This window comes from Centroberyx affinis, unplaced genomic scaffold (genome assembly GCF_046629955.1).
Source record: "Centroberyx affinis isolate AG114_WGS23_722 - 3 ecotype Tasmania unplaced genomic scaffold, CSIRO-AGI_Caff_v1 ptg003264l_1, whole genome shotgun sequence".
In the NCBI taxonomy this organism is placed as follows: Eukaryota; Metazoa; Chordata; class Actinopteri; order Beryciformes; family Berycidae; genus Centroberyx; species Centroberyx affinis.
The window spans coordinates 92613-110137 of NW_027281287.1; the positions used below are offsets into that span (position 1 = coordinate 92613).

Sequence of the window (17525 nt, forward strand, 5' to 3'; positions counted from 1 at the left end):
GGGAACTCTGCATTCCTCCCCCTGGAAACTTTGGATGGAGCGACTGAAAAAATAAAGGGGGTGTGGCAAGAGTAGAAATGAGAGGACCACCAAGATACTGCAGAGTAGTGAGGCTGCTGGTGACCGTCTGATTCAGAGGAACGAGAAATACCCGAGGTGAGTGGAGATTTACTTTACCTAAAGAATTTATTTGAATATTATGTCAGTCTTGTTGAGTCCACTCTTTCCGGTGAGGGTTAATAATTTCAAAACAGAAATGCCATTGTAGTGACTCTGTTGCATCACACCTCATAACCATGCAAGCTTTAAAAATGATTGGCACCAAAATAGTGCCATCAAAAGATACATGTTTTTACTACCACACCTTTTTTTTTAAGATATCCTACTTTCAAAAACCTCAAAACAGAAAATGTCTAAGTGTGGATGCCATGTATATGTTGCTATTGAATTCTCAACGTCAACATTGTTATTTCCCAACCATTCATTTTGTTTTTAAGCCCATTTCACTGAATTATTACCTTTCATTCACTTTTCAGTGTGATGGCTGTAATCTAGTGTAATGACATAATTTGACAATCATCATGACTCCACCACCCACCCAGTTGGACCTCTCCTATAGATAAACATCTCTATAGACAATTTCATCCTGTCTGTTTTTTTGTTTTTTCTCTCTATTTCATTTCTGTCCCGATTCATGTCTCCTGTTGTGAACTGAAATGACTGTTTCTTCTGCTGCAAACAGCCTCTTCTGTGTTTGCTTGCTGCCACTGTGTACAATTTCAAACAACTTTGTAAAATCACATTTCTTTTCTCCAGACTCAAATTTCCTCCAAGTTTACAAGGGCAGCAGCTTTAATGAAAACCAAATGTATGTTGAGTCACAAACTGTTTACTCTGCGCAGTGGAAAAAAACTGCCATTCACAAGTTTAGAGAGGTTAATTGGGTAAATATTTTGACACCATTTTGATTTCAACGGCCTCGCCCACTTGTTCCACTACAGGTTCGCTGTACTATGGCAGCACACAGGCCAGTCAAAGAGCAGGTTTAGAAAGAACTCATTGCACTCATTGAAGTGTGGTCTTACGTAACACAGAGGACACTTTGTTCAGCTATTCAGATTTTCCATTTTATGTTTTTAAGGCAAAACAGGAAGCTTTCCTAACACAGAATTTCAGTGTGGCACCAACAAAAAGTGCTAAATTATGATGATCACCTTCTTGGATCATTTCCATGCTTATGCTGGACACATTTTACTCAGGAAGCCTACATTTTAACTATGTGTTTCTTTTTTGGCAGGGAGTTGAAAATGGCATACTTGCTTATGTTTGTGACCCTATTGCATCTCATCACACTGGCTATGCTGTTTATTGCAACCATGGAGAAGGTAGTCATTATATTTAGGATACTGACACATATTTTCATTCACTTTTAACATATTATTCCTTAAATACAACACATCCATCTGTGTCTTTTATGTTGTTTCTGATCTCTCTTTAAAGTCCTGGTGGGTGTGGGATGGGATGGAGAACTCAGACCTGTGGTACAACTGCAGGTTCGACAACTCCACAGGAACTTGGTTGTGTGCGTCCTCCAAAGAGACTGGTAAGCAACGATTTTGGACATCTCATACTCACTTTAAAGGGGGTTTACATGAGCAACTCTCTCCCAACCTGAGAACTAAGGGAATGATTTCTGGAATTGGGAAAGAGTTCCTTATGCCCACAAATATTGATTAGCCTGTTCTTGACAATAGGAATAACCACCAGTGATGGATAGAGTACTATAATTTCCTACTCAAGCATAAGTACTGTTACTTTGCTGATATTTAACTTAAGTACAAGTAAACATGTTGGTGTAAAAATCAACTCAGGTGAGAGTTAAAAAGTAGCTAATTTCAAATGTACTCTACAAGTTGACTAAAAGTAGACTAAAAGTTACTGAGTTACTTTTTAGAAATGAGAACATTGTTAGATGATCTTTACCATGCAGTTATAAAAGAACAAGAGGACAGACTTCAAACTCGATTCTTTTAATTAGAAAATTTGGAAATTACAAAATAAAGTGCACAAACAAAGTAAAGCCAGATCACTCTTCTCTTCTTTGCTGGCTCCACAATTTGTCAATTTACGATGGTCCAGTTTCTGTTGCTGATGGAGAATCTACAAAATTTGTACCCTGTAATGGATGTGATTTAAAATGTAGCTAAGAACAATACTTCAGTGAAAATATACTTAAGTAAAAGTAAAATTACTGACTTTAAAAAATGCTCAAAAAAGGACAAGTACACAAAAAAGCTACTCAATTACAGTGAGTAAATGCACTTAGTTACTTCCACCCTTGCAAATAACATACATCAACTCTTAAACTGAGGTCTCTTGCTCAGGCTGGGAATATCTGTGATCGGTTATGCCCTTGTTCCCTTCTCAGAGTGGCTTCAGGCGGTCCAGGTCCTGATGGTCCTGTCAGTGGTCTTCTCCTCTGTCTCCTTCCTGGTCTTCCTGGGTCAGCTGTTCACCATGTCTAAGGGCGGACTCTTCTACTTCACTGGGCTGTGCCAAGTCTTTGCAGGTAACAACATCACTAAAAGGTCACACCTACTCTTTCCAAGTGAAAACGATAGTACATGACCTAAGTCCATGGTGGACAAAGAAGATAATTTTACAGACTGAACCCTCTACATTTTAGATGATTGAATGATGAACTTATTTTTTTCAAAATGGATATATAAACCATCTTGAAACTGAACATTTCATACATGCATGCCGTTTCTGCTATCATTCTGTATGCCATTTATGAAAGGTATAATATGAGCTTTATTCAGACAATGGTTATAAACATTTGCATCTGTTAAATGTAACCCGCTCCCTGTTGTGGTGAATTACACTTCACTGCAGTTTCCAAATTGTTGAATATTATCCTGAAACAAACATCACAGTCTAAACTTTATTGTGATTTTTTTTTTTTTTAGGTCTAACAGCGTTGGCTGCAGCTCTCATCTACACATTACACCACAAGGAGATCCTTCAGGACTCCAGAGAGCTGAGTTCAGGACACTTTGGCTACTGCTTCATCCTGGCCTGGGTGTGCGTCCCTCTGCTGCTGTGTAGCGGCGTCATGTACATCCACCTGCGCAAGAAAGAGTGACTGGAAGAAGGAAGACGACTGCAGCAGTATTGAACAAACTAGCCTACAACTATGGCTGATGTCTTTTTCATAGGACTGGTTGTTTACTAATATTGGTGCCATAGTAGGAGCCACATCTGAGCTGACACGTGCCTGTGATTATTGTTCAGCCTTGACCGATGTGATTCTGTTTATGCATTGTAAATATATAGGAAAAATACCAGCAAATAATAGGCTATCCCATTTAGCAGCCTTGGAACATAAAATCCAATATTTGCTCATCCTATTTTTGATATTACGTATTTGCTGTCCAATGTTGTCCAGTGTTGACCAAAGCAGCCAAATGCCAAAGAAGTGTTATGTATTTTTTTTCTCGTGTTGTTTAATGTGGCACTTGAGTTGCTTTGAATTATCTCTAGAGCAAACTGGAAATATATTTTTATACCTAAAGCTCATGTGTAGTATCTATTTAGTATAGTTGTGCCTGATTTTCTTAATAAACATCACACAAAGAACCAGAATTTTTGAAATGTCCTTGATTTTAAGCGTCTGGTGAGGACACCCTAAATCTTTTTATTTTGGTCTCCTATATTTATCTGCTTTTCATAGTAATGAGAGTAAATTGCACATAGGCTACCAAATTAATTTTGATAAATTCCCCAGTGTTTACAAAAATGAATGACCTGGTAGAATTAAGCTGTTTCCCATCAGACTCAGACTAGTATTCCATAAAAAAAAAGGAAGCATATGTATGTATCCTTAAGTATCCACACAATATATAATTGTAATTATGTGTATATTTATGTGGTATATTATTTAAAACATAGCCTCTGCCACCAGAGAGGAAGACTAAACACAAAGTTCAAAGGTCGTCACCATAGCGACCACCAAACTTAGAGGAAACAAAAGGAGTTTCTCAAGAACAATCAGCTCATTTTGTTGTAAAGTAAAAAAAAAAATAAAAAAAAGAAAAAACGTCGTGTCTTCATTCGTCTCAGACTGAACAGCTTGAGATAATGGCCAGTAAACCTCAAGTTTCGGGGGTGACTGCCAAAATAATTCCTCTTGCAATACCCAAAGGTGCGAAAAAGTTGTGTGAACTTTGTCAAAAACCAGCGCACCTGCAATGCAGCAAGTGTCGGGTCACTTTCTACTGGTGAGTTGGAGTTGGCTGTTTATTGTTTATGACTGTTTATGCCTGATTGGCTTTTCACTTATCTAACCATAACCTCCCAATGAGTTAAGGTAATATTCGTGGGTTTATTTTGTGTGAATTATGGCAAACGTCTTCCTCCCAACGGACCGGAGTAACCGTTAGTTTGAACGCTAGGTGGCAGTGCTCGCAATATTTTACAGCAAAATCACAGAAGACGTTGGCATGTGAAAATGTCATCATGAGAGAGGAACAGCTGGAAATGAAGTTACCACAAAAGGATATTTTCGTACATGTGACTGTCCGGGAATTATAATATGAGTTGGTCAACAGTAACGTTTTTATGCAAGCTAGCATAATCATATCAAAGCCTGCCCTGCAAAGATTAACATCACTAGTAAACTTTAATACAGAGCATAAGATGGTACTTGGTAAAATTCCTTATTCGCACAATGTAGAGAAGCGGAGAAGAGGAGCATTGTGTTGCATTTGGTGACAGCCTTTCCCGTCAGGATTTAAAGGGATGAGCCACTAAAGCCAGTCTCTTTAAGAAAGCTTAGAGCCACTTCTATCCCCAGCTCTCCACCCCTTGTGCTTGTTTCTCCCTGAGCCTTTAAAATGCATTTCATGTGACGCACATTTCTTCAATCAGATGGACATTGCACATATCCCTCAAGTATACTGCAAAACAGGGTAAAAGAAGGGGGGAGAAAACATCTGGTAGCAGCTGTCTGGTTTGATTAGTAGACTTGTCGGTGAGCCAAGAGACTATCAGCTAACTACCATGCTAAGCTGTAACCAAAGAGAGACAGAGGAAATGCCTAAGTTGAGCTAGCTTTGGTTCTCAGCCAGGGCAACGTAATTTACTTATGTCTTTGTAATGGGTTAGTCAGGCCCATAATAAACAGCAGTATAGCTACCACATTGTTGGGCTATCATGGGGTGAAATGGTTTATAGCAGACCTAATGAGCCATAACATATTATGAGGCTGTAGACTGGCAAGTATCCAGGCTAATGTTCATGGTCAGTGTTTGCTATTAGGCGGACTCTGAGTCAGATTTCTGCAAGGCAAGTGCAGTGTGAACCAGAGTGCAGTGGCCGAGCTGTTGATATGTGTGTGTGCGTGTGCGTGTGCGTGTGTGTGTGTGTGTGTGTGTAGGCAATGCAGGCACACACCCACATGCTCTGTCAGTGCTACTGCTGATGTGAAGTGGCCAGTGTCTCTGTCTTCAGCCCAGCGAGAAAAAAAAAACAAAAAAAAAATGGAATGAACACACATACTCAGCAGAAAAAGAAAAAAAAGAAAAAAAAACACACCAGGCAACTCAAGACAATTTCCACAGCACTGAGCAGCAGAGATGCAGAGACAGAACCAGATGAGCAAAATTACAGGCCTGTTATGTAATGGCATACAATTTAGCATGCCCTCTGTGCACTCTGAGATACTTCTTAATGGAATAGAAGTTCTGCTATAGAAATGTTAGCAAAATTCAGACCAGCTGATATAGCCGTAATAGCATTTCACAGTTTTATTGATGGTACACATGATCCCATCTGATCTCAAGTCGGCCTCATCCAAACATGTAAAAATATTGACCAAGGCTAGGCTGCGGCTCGCAAACCAAAACTGGGCACTCCGTCCCAGCTGAATGATTTAATATATGAAAGCAATTTTCACACAAAGCCTTGAGGACACTGTGGATCCAAGGTGGGAAGGAGGAGGAGAGAGGGAATAGAGGGAGGGAGCGAATCAGTTTGGGAATCTAAACATGGCCGAAAGTGCATGCCTGTTTTTTTTTCTATTCCTCAGTGACACGGAGCACCAGCAGGCTGACTGGGTGGGGATCCATGAGAGGATCTGTCAGCTGCTTGTTCCCATTCGCAGCCCGGCATCATTTCACCCGCTGCAGGCTGATCGCGAGATCCACCACTCCCAAAAACAGCTCCAACAGGTGAAGATGTACAGTATGTGGAGCCCTGAAGCCATGTTTGGTTTTGTGTGCCAAGGAACATACCATGTAGCCAATGGTTTGAGTTTGATTCAAGTTCACAACCCACTGTGTTCCCACGGTCTTGACAAACCTGGAAGAGACATGGCCTTTGAAAATTGTGTTATTGGAAATTATACATACAAAAGGTTTAAGAAATTTGTTTGAATTTATTTTTAACTGGTCCAGTGTTTAAGTCAAGTGTTGCTGCTTAACCCAAATAAACCAAATACATTTCCTAGTCCTTTCGCTTTATTAGTTTAGTGATGTTGTAAAAAATGTTCAGAATAATTGGAAGTAGAAGGACTAATGATTTTGTTGCTGAGGAGGAAGAGATGGAGAAGATTTCATTCCAGCACACTACACTTTCACACCCATTGACTCTTCCTCACCTTTTCCATGAATGAGATCTGTTTAAATTTTTTGTGAATTAGTTTGTGATTTCTGTTTTTTGGGAAGGTCACTCGCACACATAAATGTAACAAGAAACATGCACAGAAACATTTATTTGGTAGCAAACAACAAGAAAGGTCAGTTTATTCCACCAAACAAAAAGGGGTGAAAGAGCCATTTACAGCAGAATGTTACCATGTTTACCTTTTAAATGGAGTCTTTACAGATCACTGCCCTTTTTACCAGTACTGAAATTACAATTGTTTTGTAGCAGTGGAGGGATGGGATGGAGAATTTTGATTCTTGGTCTGGTCAAACACCATTTCCAGAGCCAGTTCCAGCTCCAAAGTGGTTAATGTTTGGATATTAATACAATGATATACAGCTTCATTTCTGATATTAGCCCTGTGTGTAGTCAATAGGAGTGGGTGTATTTTTTTGTTTTGTTTGTTTAATCTTCCTAGCAGGAGAGGCCATTTCTGCTGACTTGATGTAGGGTACAGATCACCTGAAGTGTGTCTTGGTTGTGGTTCCCTGTCCAGGAGCAGCTGGTTGAGATCTCCAGGACGGTGGCACAGAGTAAGCTGGCTGAGGGAAAGCACCAGGAGGCGCTTCCTGCTGCCCAGTTCTCCCTGCGCTGTGCCATGGACGTCTACGGCTCCAGTGCTGTCCAGCTGGTCCCTGCCTACCTGCTGCTGGCCGAGGCCAATGTGGGTGAGGAACAAGTACAAACAGTCTCTCTTCTCAAATTGATCCCTTTCCCCCCGCTATATAGCATGTTTAATGCGCGGGTACGTGTGTGTGTTTTTGTACCCGTGTTTCTAGGTCTGGGTAGTCTAGCCCAGGCGGGGGAGTGCTTGTCCCACGCAGAGTGGGCGGTGTTGAAGAGCCCAGACTGTGGCCAGGCAGTCCGCCAGCAGCTGCACAGGAACCTGGGTCGCCTCTACACCACGACTGGCAACCTGGAGGCAGCCCTGCTCAACTTCGCTAATGATGTCTGTGTCATTATTAGCAGTGTCTAGATTCATCACAAAATGGCTTTATTATGAAAACCTCATTCACAACTTTATCAGCACTGTTTATGCTGGGTCAGGAGCAAAAGGGATGCCATGACACTTTTTCTGCCATGGAGTTTGCTCACCAACAGTAAATGGAGCATTCTCACTGATTATGAATATTTGTAATGATGTATATTATATTGTGTGTATTCCCTTATCTCTCACAATGTACATTACATATTGATTGTCTATTCATTTTGCTGTATTTATGTTATGTGCACCAACTCAACAAGGCAAATTCCCAGCATATGGAAATGTACCTGGTGTTTAAAAGCTGATTCTAATGGCAATCTCCACTCTTGCTTTCAGGTCTACTATGCCAGTGAGGAGTATGGTCTGGATAGCACAGTCACCTGTGGTGGCTACTTTCTCATGGCCAATGTGTTTGTCAAACAGGGGAAGATGCTCATTGCTCATTCCTTGTACTCTGAGGTAAAAAAAAATAAATAAAAAAAATCAAAACAAAACAAAATACAGCTATTATATTACTGTTACTGTGTGCAAATCTCCAATACTAGTTTGTATTACATCATTCATCTTTATTGCTCTTCACATTGTAGGTGGCACATACTTGGCACTCCTATCTGACCAAACTCTTCGAGATCCAGACCCAAAATGTCCAAAATTCCACCGTGTCATTGGAGTCCTCTTTTGGTGCGTCTGCTCACATCAAATATGTTGAATATGAATGTGTGTGTTTTGAATTAGACTGAATATTAGATTTTAACATTAGAATGTTGGTAATTCTTGTAAAGGTACTGGTATTATAAACAAAGTGGCTAGCGTAAGACAGGAAATACAGAGAACCTGTAAGACATCACTAAGAAAGTCAACATAATAATGCAAAATACTTAGGAGAAATTAGCCACACTCATGTAAAAACTTTTAAAACACCTTTTGTATCAGTAGATTGTAACTTTTCCTGCTTAAAAAATACATACATACACAGTCAAGTGAAAACAAGTGACAAAAACTAAAGTTACTGTCCAAAATGAGTGTATGGAGTGAGAAAAGGGGATAGGTCATCTGTCTCCCGGTCAATTTATGAGTTGGTAGCGTTGTTGTAGTGGCTGATTTGTTTCTAAGTGCAAGTAATTTGGTGATATATAGTTTGTGGCAGGCAGACTGTGCTCAAACAACTGGAGAAGAGAGCTACCTTAAATGAGCATAGGATCCATGGAAGATAAGGCGCCACACTCTCTCCATTAAAAAGTCATCTTTATTATTAAAATTGTGACATTTCATTTGTTAGGACCTTCATCAGACATGATACACAGCAAATGACTGACATATATACAGTATATACACAACCAATACAATACAGCAGAAGGCCTAGACACAAGGTAGGATAGGGGCGTGGCAAGGGAGCGGGCTGAGATGTAACTGGCCATGGTGATGCTAGTGAGGTCGGTGGGTAGGGAAAGTTATGTAAGGTCAGGGAACAAAAACACAAAAGATGTATCAAGATGTACCACTGAAACACAAAAGACACATCAAGATGTACTGCACAAAGGATTTATCTTTTGTGTTTTTGTTCCTTGACCTTGTATAACTTCCTATCATAGTCACCGATCTCACTAGTGTCACCTTGGCCAGTTACATGTCGCTCTGCTCCCCTTGCCACGCCTTGTGTCTAGGCCCTCTGCTGTATTGTATCATTGTGTGTATATATGTCTGAGAGTGTGGCGCCTCATCTTCCATGGGTGAAATATAGTTAATAAGGAACTAATGTCTCAACACATGGTTAATTACATCTTAGTTATTACATACTTAAGTAGAAAGGAACCATGCTGTTAATGTTTGTCAATATAGCCAATTTTACCACTATTGCCACACCTTTACTGTACCATTCAACTACTGACGCTCTGTGCAGCATCAGATGATGACATCACCACTCCATCATTTCTCCAGCCGCTAAACAGCATAGGGTTCCATTAGTGTATCACTGAAAATAAGGTCAGCAGCACTATATTTAGCCGTGCTAGCTTGCCGTGCAATCCGAAAGCTAAACCCCAGATTTACACCAGCACGCTTGGGGCTGACTAAAGACCACTACTGACACATCTCTGGCTGTGCTGCATCCGCAACACTACCTTCTCTCGCGGCTGCTGCCCTAGATATGATGCTAAGCCTGTTAGCTGCAATGCAATTTCCCAGGCTTTCTGGCCGGCTACCAACTCTGCTGTTGTTGGATAGTGAGTTAGCTTACACCTGGATCCTGATGGGATGTCCCTTTGCCCTGTGTTTACTGTTTCTATGTGTGGGGGGTACAGACGAAATTGTATTTTGACATCTCCAAACCTCACGCATCCAATCTCAGTAGTTTGTGTGTGTGCAGGTGTACATGCACATGTATTTATGTACACAGTATATGCTGAGGTACATAAGGCCTCTTTGTGTATATCCACTGGACTTTCTCTCAGATGAGGCCCAGCGAGCTGAGGTGGATCAAATGCTGAGAACCATGCTGGAGGTTGGGGAGAATGACTCCAGTCAAGACACAGCTCAGACTGCCCTAGTGACCCACTGCCTGGCCATGCTCTGCTTCCTGGGAGGAGACCCCCAAAAGGTGAGTCACCTGGCAGGGCTACAGCTTCAGTTTGACACCGTGACACATTTCCACATTTCCCCCATGTGCGCTTTCCTTGAAGTGCTGTCTCCAGACAGGATTAGCTCTAATTGGTAAAGCCTTAAAGATGAGGTGGGACTTAGTGGGAGTTGATGTGATTGCCCTGACACTCTGACTCGATCCACATCTTGGTTGCCAACCTCTCTGTGATGAGGATACTACTCACTGGAGGCAATTTGTGTGTATGTGTAAACTACACTTCAGCAATCAGGTCTGGGATCAATGAGTACATCTAGGACACTCATACTAACTGAGAAAATGAGGCAGCAATGATGAATGTGAGTGGATCTGCAGGTGACAGGTGATTGCCACAGATTTAAAACCTTGTCGGGGTCTTTAACTTTAGTAGGTCAGGGGGACAATAGGAACAGGATAAGATCTAATGGTTAAGGCTTTTAAGGTGACTAGAATAAAACTCTATAGTAACTGGTAAACACTACACACATAAATAGGCACAACACCAGACTGTTGCACAAATGCAAATATCAATTTATGGGGTTGAGTGTTTTACAATCAAGTTTCCATCTCATAATTTGTATACAACACCAGAGGGAGTGTTAAGTTACGACTAGTTCCCTGTTAACATGTGAGTTTTTAACAAGATTTATGTGGACTTGGCTGACTGCAGAGCTGCAGAGCTGTGTCTAAAGACATCATCACCATGGCCCTTGAATGTCTTCGCAGTGTCTTACTGTTTCAGTTGAAGCACAGGGACGATTGGGCTGCATTTTTGACCTGCCTGTCGGCCTTATAACCACGGCGGCCATTTTTAATATATGTCGCACTTATGGTGAGAAACTCTACCTGGAAGATTGGTATATATATAAAACTAGCGTTACTTCAACACATAAGTGAGGGCTTCAGATAGACCTAGCAGTTATCAAATTAGCTAGCAATCTTGGGAACAACTACAACAACAATGGCTTGAATTGAGCAGGGAAGCTATCTTACTGGCTAGTTACTAGCTAGCTACATAGGCTAGCCAGTAGCTAGCTATATTGTGGGCCAAATATATTATCTTAAAATGTGAACCTAGCACTGCAAGATCCATTTGTTTCTAATGTGGTTTTTAGGGGGAAATGATAAATGGTAGTTCTCGACGTTTGTACAATGTGCATCTTGGTACACAACAATAGGACATAGCTTGGGCTGTGCTTGCTCATACAGAGAGTTTCTCACCTTGAGTGTGTTGATGTGGGAATAAGGTCCATGGCTCACAATGAGGATGATGTTCAGGCTAGCTTTCCCACGGTGGCCATCCAAACCAATTCCATTGAATGTCTTCAGTGTGTTTAGAGGGTAGAGTCAGCTGTATGGAGCCGGATGGGATTCAGTGCCTTGCTCAAGGACACTTGAGCAGGGTGGATGCTTGCTAACATGGGTGCTTGAACCAGGGTATTCTAGTTGAAGGATGGACTCCTTACTCACTGTGCCTGCCACGTGTCAACTGTTTATAGTTCTGTCCTACTGTCTCCTGTTCCTTAGATGTACTGAGAAAGAAAGAAAAAAACAAGGCGTGGAATTATAATAACAGTTTTTCCTCTTTTTATGTAGCATTGCATGAGGGTAGTTTTGGTTTTGGTTGGACTTCTGTCCTTGTTCTGGTTCCAAGTTCTGGCACTAGTGTGAGTTGCAGTGCAAGAACTGTTCTTTGGATAGTATATCATGCATAGTAAACATCCCAATTCTAAACATTTGGATGCATTGTGCTTTAGACGGAAATCTCCTAAATTCTTTCACTTTTGTGATTGGAGGTGTTGTGGTGGCAGACCACTGCTGCATAAATCACTAAATGGAGAAGAAACAGGCAGGAATTGGCTTCTATTTTTCCTTTGCCAATGGCTAGGTGTAGCAGCCTTGTATTTACCACATGGAGTGCTGTGGGTAAATGTAACACTAAACGGATTCATTCAAGCCCACACTTAATAGAGTATATCATGCATATAATGCATATTGCCTACAAAATCCTAGAATAGTGTTTAACACTGTTAGAAAGAGCAAGTATTCCATGGATGAATGCCTCTAGAAACCTTATGCTTGGTGTCAAGCACGCATGGTTTGTCAACAGTATCAAACAATGCTTTCTCTCATTCATAAACTGTAAAGGACAGGACAACAGTCAAGCAGATCAAGTGGTCAGGAGGGAAAGTAGGATAAGCTAAGCCGACCGGGATGCAGTCCAATTCACAGTGATATTATATAAGTCAGCTTTACTCTCCCCGGAGAGTCTAACAGCTGCAGCCGGTGTGTTTGTTTCCGTTTGTGTTTGTGTTTGTGTGCCAGGCGCTGGAATTTGGCAGCAGGGCCCTGCAGGCCAGCCAGCTGATACCAAACCATGACCTGACAGAGCCCATCCAGGGCCTGCTGCAGCTGGTGCAGACAGGCCAACATCCTGGTACTGATGCAAGCTGACTCGCTGCCTCACCCGCCCTGCCCATCGCTTCGCCCCGAGCCCCGTCTCATCCACCAGCTACTCAGTCGCTGCCCCCATGCCACCTAGTCCTCAGCCCCACACTGATTCCCCAAGGTAAATATGGGGCATAGTTGAATTGACAAATAAAATGATGATGAGTGGAGAGCTTATGATGTTTTTTTATATTTTGTCCTAATGATGTGAATGGATTTAGGAAGTGAGGATATTGATTTTATACCATGTTTTAACCATGGCTCTTGTGTCCGGGACAAATGTTTTATGTTTGTTTTGTCTTTTAAGAATCAAAACCTAATTCAGAGGCAAATACTATCATGAAATTTGTACACAATTCTCTTTAACAAATACAGATACAGACATTGTAATGCTTCATAAATGCAGTGAAAGAAGAGACAAAGTCACTCTTCACTGGTTTTGAATAATGACTCATTTTTATTTTAATCTAAAAAAGAGGGGTATATATTTACATCATTTCGGACATTTGTGAATTACAAATGATTTTGGGATCCATTTTTTTAACACTGTCAAAATGATTCACAGAGTAATGATGAGGGCATTTGCTGAAACAAGTTCTTCACACAATGTTGTTGCCTGACTCGTACCTGTGTAGCAATCCAGAGCCTCTTATCATTTCAGATACTTCATCAATTCATCATATGCAGATAGAATTAAAGATGACATTTTTTCTGCTGTGATGAATAAGAGCAAAGTGAACTTGTCTATATTCTAACCAACAGAGAGCTGCATCAATTCATTGAAGCATAAACATTGCATTTTCATCCTTCAAATCAAGGTATACTGTAAACCTTAAAGCAAACCTCAGGTTCATTTCAGAACACATCGACGGATGAAAGGAACCCAGTGATTGCTGTGAAATCCTACATATTATATACAATTCTGAAACATGTTTTTTATTCTTTATATCAAAACAAAGAATCAATGTTAAAATCATCTCACTACTAGTATTATTAGTATTGAATTATACAACAAAATGCTTGTTTTTTGGCATTCAGATTCATTTTCTAGGTGTTGAGAGGCAGCAAAACATGGAAACACTTGGATTTCCTCATATTCCCTTTTAAATATTTGAGCCAAATATACATTAGCAGCAATTCAGAAATAAATAGTAACCATGTGCTGTGTTGTTGTACACAATGACCAGTCCGGAGGTTCCCAGACCTTTGCTCCAGGCCGGCCAGGCACAGCACAGGCCGACATTATACATCATCCAACGAGGACCATTTCAAGACTTACAGATGTTTTTTTCTTCCTTTGCTGTGTCACTAATAGGCGGTATCCCTGTTTCTATCGATAGCTTCCATGCCTTGTCACCCTTTTGTCATGACCACCCATCTGTAAAGGCCGGGCGGACAAAACCAGTGCTGAACTGGGACCTTGTCGGCTCAACTATGATCCTCATCTTTTCAAATCAGTGCTCCCAAAGGAAACCAGACGATGAAAAGGCATTGTGAAAGTCATTAGGGCACAGTTGTACTGAACCTTAATTAGCAAATCAACCTGGCTAGATGTGCTTTGTCTGCTTATGGATATTGTAGATAAACTATTTAAACAGTGGGAGATGTAAGAGAGAAATGGTTATCATTTCACTCTCTCCTATGGCTGGCTTTTCAAGGTCTAGAGAGGATATGTGATCTTTGATTTACATTTATGTACAAAACAATGAATGTGGAATGACGTGACAAGACTTGGGAATGACATGACAAGACTTGGGAATGACATGACAAGACTTGGAAAAAAAGGGACAAAAACAAATGGAGATGGGTCTCTTAATATTGGGGTTTGACTCTTTGATAATCAGCCCCTCAGCCCTAGCATGTCAAGTCAGAAATTGGGGGGGATTTCACAGTTTGTTTGTCAGAGATATTTTCGTTATATATATTGGACAACATCACAGTACTGTAAATGGTGTTAATCTCTCAGTCAGAGCCACTGCGATTACTTGACAGCAGACTTTTCAGAAAAAAAGTCTGCTTTCCTGTTGTCTGGCGTGTTTAGATTTGGCACCCTCGAGATTACTGCCCTCAAGCAGGCCCATGTTAGATTCCAGACGGTTAGTAAAATCGCCCCACAAAAAAGGAAAAAAAAATCAAGCTTCACAGCGGTCTCACTTTATTGAGACGAGATTAGTGCACACAAACCACTTTTTTCCTTTAAAAAATACCATAAATTAGGAGGAAAACAAGGAACAATATAAAACAAGCAAGGAAAAAAAGTGCATGTTAACCTTCATGGTATACACCGCATCTTTTTATAGTTTACAACCTTTTTTTCATTGTTGTTTGTGTGTCTGATATGTCATGCCTTTGGGGGTGGGGGGTGAGATCCAGGCTGCTTCCCTGAGTTGTGTTCAAGTCGACTCTTCAACAAAGATTTTATCGTCGACAGAATGGGTTACAAGCCTAAAAACACGGACGTCATCTATGCTAAGTGGCACAACTTAGGGTTTACGTTTGTGCTTTTGATCAGAGCTGTAAATGATTTTTGGTGAATGGCAGTTACCCCAGAGTTTGCACCTATATGTTGATAGGTATTTCAGAAGGCGTGCAGGAGGTGAATTAAGAGAAACCAAAAGCTCAAGAAAATAAGCTCTTGGCTACAGAAATCCCTGGAAGTTTTTTTTCCTATTAAGGAAAGAAAAAGTAACATTCTATTCAAACAGACTGCAAAAATATATTCTTTTCCATTTTTTTTATTTTGTACATCATGCCAACAGTTTGTGGGTTACTTCATTTTCGGTGAAAAAAGAAACAACAAAAAAAGAATAGTAAAATTGCCATCTGCAAATAGTATGACTGAGAAATCACATCTAACCAAATCCAGAAGCGTTAGCACCAAATTTCAGTTGAAACCTTTTTATTTTCAACATTGCAGTTCTGTACAAACCAATTTGTACACAGTAGCTTATCAAAATGTTAACGTTGGCAGTTATTTCAGCCCTTCCAGTTTCATCAGCTGGAAACTAGTAAGCGTTAAAGCTAGCCCACTACTTTAATATTTACAAAAAAAAAATAAAAAAAAAAAATACACAACTATCTAGCTCCTACTGTAGATATAAAGGGAGGGAAAGCCTGGTATATCAGGGGCCATTTTAAAACCACAAGGATCCTGGCTGATATGTATGTTTGAATGTCTACTTCATCCTATGGCAGTGAGAAGTCATCTGTTTTGAGGTATATTATGCTTGCAGGTGTAGACGCAGCTTTCACACTCTATCTCACGTTTCCCCAAGATGCCGTCTGAGCGAAAAAAAATGCATCTGTTCGTCATAAAGTGCTATATATTAAATGAATTTTTAAAAAAGCAGCAGACCAACTGAGCTGCTGTTGAAGTGCTGTTCTTATAAAAAAAACAAGCCGGTGAAGCTAACCAAAGCTATATAAAAACATGAAATTAAAAATCAAGCAGTGGTGCTCAATTCATTTTTTTATCTCCCAGGGTGTGACATTTCTAGAAGCTCAGAATCTATGCTTTGAGAGAAAATCCACCATAAAACAGAACTGCTATTTGTTATTCCAATTCTATTGGACAATTTAGTCTAGTTTAGTCTAGCAACTCTCTAGCCAGTGATGTAATCCAGCAACACTGTTTTGGAGCTGCTCCATTGACAATGAACAGGACAATCCTGTTCAGGCAGATTTTCTGCTGCTCTGGGTATATTATCTGGGTTGAAAATATTGGTATTTAGGAACTCAAATACTCTAATTCACTGTTAACGAAGCAGCTCCAGAAAGGCTCTCTTAATGATATCACCCATTAGAAACTATGGGAGAGAGCTGTTCATGTTAAACTGTCCAAGGAATAAAATATGTCGTGCATACATTCTGTTTTAGGCTGGATTAACAACATATCACGTGTGTGTACGTTAAACCATCGTTAGGGGACGTTCTATAGTGAGGAGTAAATTACACTCCAATTTCAATTCATGAATTATGAATAACAGTGAATTTGACATCGTATTCTTCCATATTGTGTCTAGAATTACCACAGGATGGCCCCCATCCTGTACTATATCCTTGAAAGGAGGACTACTTTGCTACATTGGAACTGACAGTACACTGTTCCTAGCTCTGGGTATGTATCACTCTCCCATGGAGCTAACCACTTGAAAAAACACTTCACTTAGCCTCCAATCCACCAAACCTGGCTACAGTCTCAGTAGGAAACCCTTTTTAACAACAACATACATTCTCCTTCATTCAACATTATAGTATATTGAGCATAAAACCTGGCTGGTGTATGCTTTTATGGGAGTCCCACACCCACCCCAAAAAAAACCTTGTTCAACTCACCCTCACTGTTTTGCAAAAACGAAAACTAGGATCGGCCGATTTGGCAAGTAGCTCGTGTTCTATATCCCACTCTCGCCACCACGCTGCAGTGTAAGCTAAGGTTGGATGGTGGGGTTGGTTTGCATTTTAGGAGTAGAGGTGGAAACAGAGGAGAGTCAGGGGAGCAGCCTCAGATCTTTGTATTTATGGAGGGAGTTAGTATGAGAAGGCTCACGTGTCTGTACGTCAGTTCTCTGTGGTTGTGATACTGTTGTGTGTGTGTGTCTTCTGTTTGTTCAGCTCTTGTTTTGCATTTAACATCCTGCCTTTTTTGTGTGTTTTTGGGTTGATGAGTGTTTGTGAAAGGAATGTCTGTTGCCATGCGTACAGGTGCGTGTATGTGTGCGTGTGTGTGTGTGTTTTGATATGCATCTATAGTGTTTGTGTGTGCATGAAGCT

The 17525-nt window shown here is 40.6% G+C and overlaps 2 protein-coding genes across 2 annotated transcripts; both read left to right on the plus strand.

The window, feature by feature from the left end:
* LOC139660278 (epithelial membrane protein 3-like) lies at positions 1–3703 on the plus strand. Its single transcript, XM_071538372.1, has 5 exons — positions 1–156; positions 1298–1385; positions 1501–1603; positions 2429–2569; positions 2970–3703. Exons 2-5 carry the CDS (start codon positions 1308–1310, stop codon positions 3143–3145), a joined length of 498 nt encoding a protein of 165 aa, XP_071394473.1. The 5' UTR covers positions 1–156; positions 1298–1307; the 3' UTR covers positions 3146–3703.
* Positions 3704–4140: 437 nt separating this feature from the next.
* zmynd12 (zinc finger, MYND-type containing 12) lies at positions 4141–12758 on the plus strand. The gene is made up of 8 exons (XM_071538363.1): positions 4141–4280; positions 6089–6230; positions 7202–7373; positions 7485–7654; positions 8027–8149; positions 8278–8371; positions 10141–10286; positions 12630–12758. The coding sequence occupies exons 1-8, from the start codon at positions 4141–4143 to the stop codon at positions 12756–12758; spliced, it is 1116 nt and encodes a 371-aa protein (XP_071394464.1).
* The last annotated feature ends 4767 nt before the right edge of the window (positions 12759–17525 follow it).